Genomic DNA, 12,787 nt, shown 5'->3' with positions numbered 1-12,787 from the left:
GATCAAATCTATGTGTATCAAAAGCATGAGGGGGATTATGCTGGCATGTATAGAATCAATACCATATGCAACCTCAGTGCCAAAGCACCAAGCACTTGCTATACAGTGACAACTCTATGCAGTGCTTCAGGTATACTGTTTCTTAACTTTCCAGAACCATCAGTGCACCAGTCATTTCTGTACCATACCATGAAAGTAATATTCACAGACTGTGGCATTAACTCCCAAGGTCATTTGAATCAACACAAAGCACAACCATGTACCACTTGGTGTGGAATGAAACCAACCCAAAAGGTTTATCAGTGGGACTCTAGATGATGCACTCAGCATGTCCTGAAGTTCTACTTACCAAATGAATGTACACAGTTTTATGTGGGTTTTCACACAATTTTGAGGACACCAGAACAGTTTAGACGTTTTTGTACTTCCTCACCCAAGTCTGAGTGCCCAGTAATCAACACAGTTCATATATTCTGTCAGTACAGAAGTTCACAACATTCAGTGCCACATTAGAGGTACAGGTATTCACAGGTCCAGTGAGGAAGCTCCCACATTCAATCTGAAGTTGAGATGTGCACAAAGTGTGGTTAAATTTTCCAGTTAGCAGGTTAGATGAAGTGAACAAATAGAGTTGTGTGATTAACTTCTTGTGGTTGGGGTTCACAATTATGTAAAACTTTTTAAAAGACATTATAGATGCCACTGACCATAGAAATTATTTATTTTCACTATTGCAGTTTTGAGAGGAATATGGAAAAAATCTGTTCTTTAGCACATGTTAAATTTTGAAAAATCTTCTGATGTATACATATGCCAACATTGCTTCTGAGCTTTTTAAAAATTTTAGCATCTTTAACAAACATCCCAACAATGATTCTACTTTGTTAAAAGGCTAAGATATGACAATGATTTCTATACAAGTTGGGAGATCTTTAAAGTTTGACATGTGTAAATGCATAGTCTCTTTCAGTATACTACTTGCAGATGACAGTAAGTCTGAAATTACAACAGAGAAAATAAATAATTTCTACATTCATTGGCAAATATGGATACATTGAAGTTTTGTTGTAAGCAGACTGTTTGTAAATAATCAATCTAAATTCATGTTTCAATGTTTATTGATTTAATTCTGTTTTTCAAACTTATTACAAATTGTATTAGGTTGGTGCACAAGTTCATAACATTATCGTTTAGTGTGTTGGTATTTCGGTTGCTATTGGTTTATTTATAGTTCATTGTTGCTATCTGAATTTGCATATTGTCCATTTTGTCATTTGGAGATAGTGAATGGGGCTGCAGATGCTATAAAATGGAATGCCAAGTGGAGATATGGAGATAGTGAGTGGAGCTGTGGATGCTAGAGAATGGCATGCTGAATGGAGATATCTGAATATTTCTGACATATTCTTCTGTTTCAGTTCAGTAAAGGAGTAACAGCAGCATAGGCAGCCAGAAACATTTGCACCATGTATGGCTGTACTGCCACTGGGTAGCACACAACAAGAAAGTGGTTTTCTCATTTTAAAGAAGATTGTTTTGACATTAGTAACTGTTCACATTGAGGAAGACCTTCAGGTTTCATTGAAGATCATTTTAATGCATTACTACAGAGTGATCCACATCAACATACTCAAGAACTGGCAAAAAACTGCACTGTGATCATTCTATCACCGAATGACATTTTCGTGCAACGGCTTCAAAAACTCTGAGTATGGGTACTGCATGGTCTAAGCCAAAATCACAAATATCAGCAGATGGCGATATGTGCATCTGTTTGCTTGTTATAAATTGTCTCATGAACAACACCGACTTGTTTTTATGCTGACATAAGGAAAAGAAGATGTATGAGACAGGTGAAATACCCTCAGACTTCAAGAAGAATATAATAATTCCAATCCCAAAGAAAGCAGGTTTTAAAAGATGTGAAAATTACCGAACAATCAGTTTAATAAGCCACAGCTGCAAAACACTAACATGAATTCTTTACAGACGAATGGAAAAACTAGTAGAAACCGACCTCAGGGAAGATCAGTTTGGATTCCGTAGGAATACTGGAACACATGAGGCAATACTGACCCTACGACTTATCTTAGAAGAAAGATTAAGGAAAGGCAAACCTACATTTCTAGCATTTGTAGACTTAGAGAAAGCTTTTGACAATGTTGACTGGAATACTCTCTTTCAAATTCTAAAGGTGGCAAGGGTAAAATACAGGGAGTGAAAGGCTATTTACAATTTGTACAGAAACCAGAGGGCAGTAATAAGAGTTGAGGGACATGAAAGGGAAGCAGTGGTTGGGAAGGGAGTAAGACAGGGTTGTAGCCTCTCCCCGATGTTATTCAATCTGTATATTGAGCAAGCAGTGAAGGAAACAAAAGAAAAATTTGGAGTAGGTATTAAAATCCATGGAGAAGAAATAAAAACTTTGAGGTTGGCTGATGACATTGTAATTCTGTCAGAGACAGCAAAGGACTTGGAAGAGCAGTTGAATGGTATGGACAGTGTCTTGAAAGGAGATTAAAAGATGAACATCAACAAAAGCAAAACGAGGATAATGGAATGTAGTCAAATTAAGTTGGTTGATGCTGAGGGAATTAGATTAGGAAATGAGACACTTAAAGTAGTAAAGGAGTTTTGGTATTTGGGGAGCAAAATAAACTGATGATGGTTGAAGTAGAGCGGATATAAAATGTAGACTGGCAATGGCAAGGAAAGTGTTTCTGAAGAAGAGAAATTTGTTAACATTGAGTATAGATTTAAGTTTCAGGAAGTCTTTTCTGAAAGTATTTGTATGGAGTGTAGCCATGTATGGAAGTGAAATGTGGACGATAAATCTTTTGGACAAAAAGAGAATAGAAGCTTTCGAAATGTGGTGCTACAGAAGAATGCTGAAGATTAGATGGGTAGATCACATAACTAATGAGAAAGTGTTGAATAGGATTGGGAAGAAGAGAAGTTTGTGGCACAACTTGACCAGAAGAAGGGATCGATTGGTAGGACATGTTCTGAGGCATCAAGGGATCACCAATTTAGTTTTGGAGGGCAGGGTGGAGGGTAAAAATCGTAGAGGGACACCAAGAGTTGAATACACTAAGCAGATTCAGAAGGATGTAGGTTGCAGTAGGTACTGGGAGATGAAGAAGCTTGCACAGGATAGAGTAGCATGGAGAGCTGCATCAAACCAGTCTCAGGACTGAATACCACAACAACAACAAGGAAAAGAAAGGAATGGTTGTGCCCAAACAAAGCAGCAACTCTCCGTACAAAGACCTGTGTGAATCCACAAAAGATAATGTTGTGCATCTGGTGGAATGGCAACAGTGTGGTATACTATGAATTGCTTCCCCCCAGGTGTAACCATCTCTTCTGACATGTATTGTCAATGACTGAAATGTCTTAAAGATGCAATCCAAGAATGATGAGGAAGACTGCGTGACATGATTCTACTCCATGATGATGTCCACCTGCATTCTCAAACAGTTGAAAATCCAGGGTGGAATTTACAGTATTACGGAAAGAATAGTTGCTACTCACCATATAGTGGAGATGCTGAGCCACAGATAGGATTCTGTGTAACTGACAAAAAACGTTATACAGAAGTTGGGTGGGAAGTCATTCTGCACCCACTTTATTCGCTTGATCTTGCATCCTCAGATTTTCACCTTTTCTGCTCTCTGTCAAACAACTTTCAAGGAACTTCTTTTCCAAATGGAAATGCACTTTGAACATGACTCAATGAGCTTTTTGCCTCAAAATCACATGATTTCTACAGTTGCAGAATCAAAAAGTTACTCCAGCATTGGCATACTGTTGTAAGCATAAGGAGAATATATTATTGATGACTAAAGTCTCTGTTATGTGTATTGTTGTGTTTATTAAACTTAAGGAAAAATGGTATGAACTTAAGCACCAGTCTAATGTTAATGTAACATATAATACAGACAGCTTTCAAACACTTAAGTAACTTTGTGATTTCAGAACTGTGCTTGTATCTACATTAAAAGAGCTGATTTTATTTCTGTACATTAACTGAAAATAGGTTGATTTGGTAAAGATTCATGCACACAAGTCTATTTATACACCATGAAATTCATGAAGTACTGTCTTAATAATAATACTTTTTTTCCCCCAAGAAGAAGAGAAATCTGTGTCAATAATTTACACTAAGAAGCATTAATTATCTGTCTTTCATCTGATTTCAGATTCAGTTGCTCTGAGCGTTGTACACTTGAGCCCTCTGGGATCACAGCTAAGCTTTAACAATGTCACACGGATAGAAAATGTGACAGATTGGGAAGCAATAGCTAAAAAATACAGAATTCTGATGGGTGAGGTTGAAGAAAGAGTTGGAAGCTCTGCATCAGATGATGATATTTCAAATGTTGAAAATGAATCCAACAATAACCATGAGAGCTAAAGACTCATTACATTGCTGATATTGTATGAAAGTATGGAATATCACATTAAAGCCTAATCATATGTAGATTTCATAAATTAAGTATATTTTCTCTGAAAAAACAACTGGGCTTCCGATGTAACACCATCATTAAGATAAATTGTAAACATTTAAAGAAAAGTACTGTGCCACTACATGGAATTGTCTTTTGCCATTTTGCACAAATTATAATATATATCGACAAGTAGGAACAAGTGCTTGCAAATTTTTTTATAAATCTTTTATACAGAGTGTATAGGATGAAACTAAAAATATTTTACTTACTATTAAAAGACTACTTCGTAGTAATGTTTAAACAGATATCTTTATGAAAGTGATTGCTTTTGGATTGTTAACTTTTAATTTCTGTTAATAAAATTGTGTCATTTCTAAAAAAAATCGAAATTGAAATAACAGTGCCTTCCATACAATTAATAAACATTCCCTATATCATTAAACAGTTTTAGGTTATGTATATTTAACATCTCACAAAGGAAATGTATGTTTATTTAATATAATGAGCAAGGAAATGAGATTTTCAATTGCCATTTATATTCTTCTTCATATTTCATTATACTGATCCCATACTGAACACAGTAGTTCAGTTTTTCTTACTTTTATATTCTCATTTACAATGCACACTTTTAAATTTTTGGGGCTGTTCTGTAAACTCTGCTAAAGATGTTCAGTATTTATTTAATTATGAATTGAAATGTTAACAGTTATAAAAAGTGTATCACATACATGTAAATAAAGTGGAGAAGGCATTATTGAAATCCAACTGTTTTCACTTTCTTCACAGGTTTCATGTGCTTAGTGCCTTATGGAAACGAGTGACTTTTTACAGAATGTAGTATCTTAATGCTAACCAAGAAAGGTGATAGTTGTGCAATAGTTGAATCCCAGCATGCGTTGCCAGCAACAGTTTGAAGAGATTATCAAGATGGCCATAGTACCATGAAGCAATTGGTTTTTACGTGATAACTGCAATACTTATAAATGTGGGCCTAATAAATTAAGAAACACTGCCATAATCAGTCATCGTTGTTCCCTTTTTTTCTTATGTTAGTAAGCTCTTCCAAGTCCAGTTGCCTTGTGTATCTTCCTTGCCAGAATCTTATCTTAATTCTCTGCTACTCAAATCATGCACAGCACTTTCATAATGTTTTCTTCTTTCTAGCCTCTTTTCTGGGAAGAGCACAAAAATTTCTATCTTTTTTAGACCAATTGGCAGTGTGTCACTACAGACACCATGCTAATTGTCCTTTGACAGTGACTACAAATTAATCAGTTCTTGCTGAAGGATATAACTCAATTTACATAGTTTAATATGGAAAATTTGGGCTATAACATAAATGTGATTTGTCACAGAATGGATACTAACACTCCACTCACCCAAACATAGATGTGGAACAAAATATGTAATTTCATCATTAAGAAACAAGTACATATGATGCACAATGCTCTGCGCAAGAGGACTGTATATTTATCATGTTTGGTTACCGAACAACTAGTGCTCCTTGTGTGTCAGTTTTCTGAAAATGGTTCAATTAGCCAAAATCTAGTTTGATGTGAAGAAAAATCAATAGAAAAAAATGTGTACTTGTTATTCAACCTTAAACATGGAATTGTTCTTCCAAGAATAATTGAAGAATCCATAAATAAGACTGATATAGATTTTCATACCAAAAAATAAAGCTCTATACTGTAATATAGAAAGCAGCACACAGTCTACAAAGAAGTTATTTTTACTTCTGTTATCCTGGGTCTAAGTTTCATAGTTCATCCTAAATTCACTCTTATCATCTTCCACAAACCATTATGGGGTAAATGTATTGGCTTGTAAGTGTAAGAATCCCATGATCTTTGAAAAAACTTCTTCAAAATCTCCAGTTATCAAATCTACATTATATCCATACCGCAAGCTTCTGCGGAATAAATATCTTTTTGACCTTAGCTGCATTTCCTCAGATTACACCATGGGACAGCGCTGAGTGAAAGTACACTAACAATCCCATTTGCAGGATAACACAGTGAGACAGACTTCCAAATGCAAAGCAAGCAGAGATCAGCTTTTTCATCAACTTTCCTCATTCTGGTACAACTCCAGTTTATTATCAATTTGAATGGCTAGGAATGTCACACTTGGAGTCTCATCCAGTGTGTACCCACTGATGTCTATTAGTGGTACCTGTAAGTCACTTTTACTTGTCTGATATACTGTATAATGTGAGTCATTGTAAGATTAAACGATTTGCTGTGAACCAGCTGGTAAGCTAGTTATTTAGTTGTTCCACAGATCATATCTATGATATATGTTTTGATTGAAATGTGCAAACAGAATATATATGTGTGCGTGTGTGTGTCTATGTCTATGCCTGTGTGTGTGTGTGTGTGTGTGTGTGTGTGTGTGTGTGTGTGTGTGTGTGTGTGTGTGTGTGTTCAATTGACACGTTCCATATCACATAGAGCAGGCATTTAGTTATATAGAGGCACAATGAAAACAGAATGCTTGAAATATTTGGCTTTTATACAGAGTCCTTCTTCAGAAGAAGAAAACCCATACAACTCACACCACATGGCCACGTTCAAAGGCAGTAAGGAGATCCTACGACATATGTAATGTACCATCAGAAATTGTGAAATTCTCAGTCTTTTCAGGACACATAAGAAGGATTAGTAGAACAATATACGAGGAAAATACCTCTGTTCTACTGGGAGTCGCATAATGGTATAGCACAGAGACAGGGTGAGTGTTGAAATTTTTATTGCACTGATTAGAAAATTGAACATTAATATTTATGAATTAACAGATGATGACAAAGCCATTCTGCAAGAGACAGAGCAGAGGACACTAGATGCATTCTTACATGGTCATCCTGTCAAAATTTCTCGCAAAACATGACTGGAATCCCAAAACATTTACACAAAGCTTTAACATCAGCAGAGATAGATGGCACAATCAGGATAGGAAGAGAAAGTTGTATTAAGTGCAGAAATTGTATGCTGCCTATGTCGTCAGCGTGGTGACATTTGTCAGAATTGCAGAAACCTCCGGTAAAAGGGTCAGGGACACTCAGAATGAGAATGTCTGTGCAGGATTTGACAGGCACAGGGAAGCTGTTCACAGCCTAGAGCTTGCACCCCATTATCAAACAAGCTATTGATCTGTGTACCCAGTAAATGTGAGTATAGGATGCCTGTGTATAGATTCAGTGGCCGACTGATGTTTCATCACCTATGCCGAAGGAAGTGTCGGTAAATTTTTACTGGGTATCAGTCACAGGTATCCATAGCAAGTCAGGATATACTTGATGTAAGGAATCTGAACCCACCTCACTGTAGATTAAGTGTCATTGTAGATTAAGTGATGCACATCGGGCTAGTAATTGTTTGCTTGGTTTGGATGGGCAAATTTCAAAGTGGCAGGGAAAAACTTCCAGTTTTGAGTGGAAGTATTTCCTTGGCAAAAGCTATGATGTCATACTTTGACTTGATTTTCTGAGTAAACATTGCACAAAAGTCGAATTGTAATCATGCATAGTAGAGCTGGGCAGGATATTGTTCTGTTTTAAGCCTTAATGTAGGAAAAATCATATCTTGCAAGCTACACCCCAGATCTTGGGGAAAAAGACACCTATACAGTGTGCATGGTCCCTTAGACTCAACTTGCAGGATAATATACCAAACAGTAGCTAGTCTGGATATACATAGGAGCAGAAGATTTGCCATTTAATATGTTGTGTATAATTGAACCACAGAGGAAAAAAAAAAAGAAAAAAAGGAACTGAACAAGGCACAGAGCTTTGTATGCCATAGTTTGTTGTTGTTCAAGAGGGTGATGGACACTGGATAATGTCGATCAGCATACATAATTTGGGAAGTGGAGCTAACATGAGGAGCACTCATAGCCAACAAGGAACTGTTTGAGAAAGAAGTGCTGGATAGAGAGTCCTGTGTAAAGTGGTGTAGGCTGGGACAATCTGCTTATTTAGCTATACTGTAAGGACATGCGTTGCATTTGCAAGGGAGTGATAGGGGAAAATTTTTATGGAATACATAAAATTATTGAACCCTCCTAGACCATCACCAACTACACCAGTGGCACAGCATACCACTGGTAATGAATCACCAGACCAAGCGAGGTGGCGCAGTGGTTAGCACACTGGACTCGCATTCGGGAGGACGACGGTTCAATCCCGTCTCTAGCCATCCTGATTTAGGTTTTCCGTGATTTCCCTAAATCGTTTCAGGCAAATGCCGGGATGGTTCCTTTGAAAGGGCACGGCCGATTTCCTTCCCCATCCTTCCCTAACCCGAGCTTGAGCTCCGTCTCTAATGACCTCGTTGTCGACGGGACGTTAAACAACACTAACCAACCAACCATGAACCACCAGTTTACAAGAAACCATGCCAAGTTCCACTGATGATGGGGAAATTTACAAACCAACAACTCCATGACAGGACAACAGAAAAAAATACCAGCCCATGCAGGTGTGAATCGTTACTCTACCACAGGAGAGCTCAGATGGGAATAAGACCTATAGATTGTGTTGTGGCTATTGATATTTGAATCAGCATAAGGCTACAGAGGTGTACCCACTGCTAAACATCACAGAGATCTTGAATAACTTGGGAGAATGCTGTTATTTTATGATGAAGAATTTGTGAAGTGGCATCAGTTGGGGCAGGACTGGAGAACTGGCCTAAGATCGCATTTACGGTTTCATTCACTCATTGTCAGCATCACTGAAAGCCAGATGGGTAAAGAACACACTAGTGACATGACATTGTGACACCTAGTAGACAGGGTATTGTGAGGCTTAAAACCAAAACAGTGTATGTGTACTTAGATGATATTACAGTACTTTGTAAGGACATCCAAGAACATATGGTATGTTTGCAAATTTTGTTTAGTCAATTGTGAGTGGCACAATTAACACTCAGTGTAGAATACTGTCATTTTGTACTGCAGAAAGTTCTCTATTTGGGTCATGTTATTGGCCAGGATAGTTTGTGAACAGACCCATGGCTCTTACAAGCCATGCAGCAACTCACTACTCCTACTATGGAAAAAGAACATCAGTCCATTTCTGGTTTGGCTTATTAATACAGGAAGTTTGTGCAGAAGCTGTGAAGCCTATTACCTTTCTGTTAAAAAAGGGAATAATGTTTCAATGGATTCTGGATGGCCAGCAGGCCTTTCTGGATTTAAAGGCCTTGTTAGTGAGGACAGGACCAAATACTTCATACTATTTTGTGATGCCATTAATCATGACTTACAGTATTTGTTAAGCCAGGAAATAGACAAGGCAGAGCACCTGGTAACATATGCTTTTAGGCAACCAAATAAAGCAGAAAAGAATTACTCAACTACAGGGAAGGAGATGCTTGGCCTGATGTATGGTACAACATAATTGTCCAAATGTGTGTGAAATCTTATGGGACTTAACTGCTAAGGTCATCAGTCCCTAAGCTTACACACTACTTAACCTAAATTATCCTAAGGACAAACATGCACATCCATGCCCGAGGGAGGACTCGAACCTCCGCCGGGACCAGCCACACAGTCCATGACTGCAGTGCCTTAGACCACTTGGCTAATGCCGTGCAGCACAACATAATTCTGTTGCCATTTTTGTGGTAGGTATTTCTAACATACCACAAAGCATTAAAATGACTGATGGGTCTTAAAGATCTGACTACCCACTTAGCCAAATGGCCTTTACAACTTGGTATACTATAACTCCAGACTTGAACTCACAACTCGAGAAAAAAATAGCAATGCCAGTGCATTAAGCTGCAAAGTATTCACAGTGAAATGTGTTGGTATATCTGCAGATGACTGGCATAAGAGTTAGACCACCAACCAATAAAGTAAACAGTACATGACACAAGCCAGATTCTGTGCTGACAAACAAACAAATTGCAGACAATGTGTAGACATGGAAGAAAGTTTGTATGATGAAGTGTTAAGGCAGATGCACAACTATTGTGTAACATTGTGAAAAAGTGTGTACTGTGCACATAAAGGGTTGAGTTCAGATATCAGCAAATTGCATTATACAGATTACCATATCCCAACAGACCATTCATGATGATTGGTATGTACACCCTCAGACCATTTACATAAACAATGGTTGGTGGAGCAATATGTCTAATTATAATTGATCACTTCATGTTAATTGGCTAATATGTTGAACCAGGCAGGCAGAGATGATGCTCAGGCAATAGTGGACAACTAGCATTAAAGTTTGGGACACAGAAGATAGTGATAAATGGTCAGGTTACAAATTCCATATGAGAGTTAATGAAACATTACATAGACTTTTGTGGATTTAAATCACAAAGGATGCTCTACTATCATATGTGGTAGCAGCCTGTGACTTAGAAGTGCATTAGAGTATGGCATATTGCTGTATGAGGTTACTTCATCATCATCATCATCATCATTTAAGACTGACTATGCCTTTCAGCGTTCAGTCTGGAGCATAGCCCCCCTTATAAAATTTCCCCATGATATACTTATGATCATAAAATGCCCTCTCCTTTTGGACTGTGTAGCCCACCTCTTGGAGAAGGTATAACACTTTTCTAAGAGATTGAGGGGCATATGGTGCCAGGCTGAAAACGCAAGTACAAAAGCTCTAGACCTGCAGGATGTGAAGTGAAAAGAGAAGACTAATCTGTTAAAGTACCAGGTGGTTATAACTAAAATGCACCTACACACAGAGGTCCAGTGTGGCTGCAATTATCATGTGGCGGGGAAACTTCATAGATATTCTAATGCCTTAATATGGAAATACATGGAAGAAGCCTGGAGATACTGACAGGTTTCAGATACATTGTATAATGGTAAGACAGAGATTTAGGAACCAGGTTCTAAATTGTAAGACATTTCCAGGAGCAGATGTGGACTCTGACCACAATCTATTGGTTATGACATGTAGATTAAAACTGAAGAAACTACAAAAATGTGGGATTTTAAGGAGATGGGACCTGGATAAACTGAAAGAACCGGAGGTTGTACAGAGTTTCAGGGAGAGCGTAAGGGAACAATTGACAGGAATGGGGGAAAGAAATACAGTAGAAGAAGAATGGGTAGCTTTGAGGGATGAAGTAGTCAAGGCAGCAGAGGATCAAGTAGATAAAAAGACGAGGGCTAGTAGAAATCCTTGGGTAAAAGAAGAAATATTGAATTTCATTGATGAAAGGAGAAAATATAAAAATGCAGTAAATGAAGCAGGCAAGAAGGAATACAATCATCTTAAAAATGAGATCAACAGGAAGTGCAAAATGGCTAAGCAGGGATGGCTAGAGGACAAATGTAAGGATGTAGAGGCTTATCTCACTAGGGGTAAGATAGATACTGCCTACAGGAAAATTAAAGAGGCCTTTGGAGAAAAGAGAACCACTTGTATGAACATCAAGAGCTCAGATGGAAACCCATTTCTAAGCAAAGAAGGGAAAGCAGAAAGGTGGAAGGAGTATATAGAGGGTCTATACAAGAGCGATGTACTTGACGACAATATTATGGAAATGGAAGAGGATGTAGATGAAGATGAAATGGGAGATATGATACTGCATTGGACTACTGACGGCCTTGGGAGAGACAGTCCTGATAAAACTCTACCATCTGCTGAGCAAGATGTATGAGACAGGCGAAATACGCTCAGACTTCAAGAGGAATATAATAATTCCCATCCCAAAGAAAGCAGATGTTGACAGATGTGAAAATTACCGAACTATCAGTTTAATAAGTCACGGATGCAAAATAGTAATGCAAATTATTTACAGACCAATGGAAAAACTGATAGAAGCCGACCTCGGGGAAGATCAGTATGGATTCCATAGAAATGTTGGAACACGTGAGGCAATACTGACCCTACGACTAATCTTATAAGAAAGATTAAGGAAAGGCAAACATACATTTCTAGCATTTGTAGATTTAGAGAAAGCTTTTGACAATGTTGACTGGAATACTCTCTTTCAAATTCTGAATGTGGCAGGGGTAAAATACAGGGAGCGAAAGGCTATTTACAATTTGCACAGAAACTAGATGGCAGTTATAAGAGTAGCGGGACATGAAAGGGAAACAGTGGTTGGGAAGGGAGTAAGACAGGGTTGTAGCCTCTCCCCGATGTTATTCAATCTGTATATTGAGCAAGCAGTGAAGGAAACAAAAGAAAAATTTGGAGTAGGTATTAAAATCCATGGAGAAGAAATAAAAACTTTGAGGTTGGCCGATGACGTAATTCTGTCAGAGACAGCAAAGGACTTGGAAGAGCAGTTAAACAGAATGGATAGTGTCTTGAAAGGAGGATATAAGATGAACATCAACAAAAGCAAAAC

At 37.8% G+C, this 12,787-nt stretch overlaps 1 protein-coding gene across 1 annotated transcript in view; it reads left to right on the top strand.

Annotated features, from left to right (window-relative positions):
• The window catches only part of LOC126278231 (serine/threonine-protein phosphatase 6 regulatory ankyrin repeat subunit A), a 944,107-nt gene extending 939,362 nt beyond the window's left edge, over positions 1-4,745 (top strand). Inside the window, exon 26 of the mRNA XM_049978210.1 lies at positions 4,203-4,745. Coding sequence (XP_049834167.1) covers positions 4,203-4,417 — 215 coding nt within the window. The 3' untranslated portion in view covers positions 4,418-4,745. The remainder of the gene's footprint in view (positions 1-4,202) is intronic.
• The last annotated feature ends 8,042 nt before the right edge of the window (positions 4,746-12,787 follow it).

The sequence above is a fragment of the Schistocerca gregaria genome, chromosome 6 (assembly GCF_023897955.1).
Source record: "Schistocerca gregaria isolate iqSchGreg1 chromosome 6, iqSchGreg1.2, whole genome shotgun sequence".
Taxonomy (NCBI): Eukaryota; Metazoa; Arthropoda; class Insecta; order Orthoptera; family Acrididae; genus Schistocerca; species Schistocerca gregaria.
This window is presented reverse-complemented; position numbering and strand designations above follow the sequence as displayed.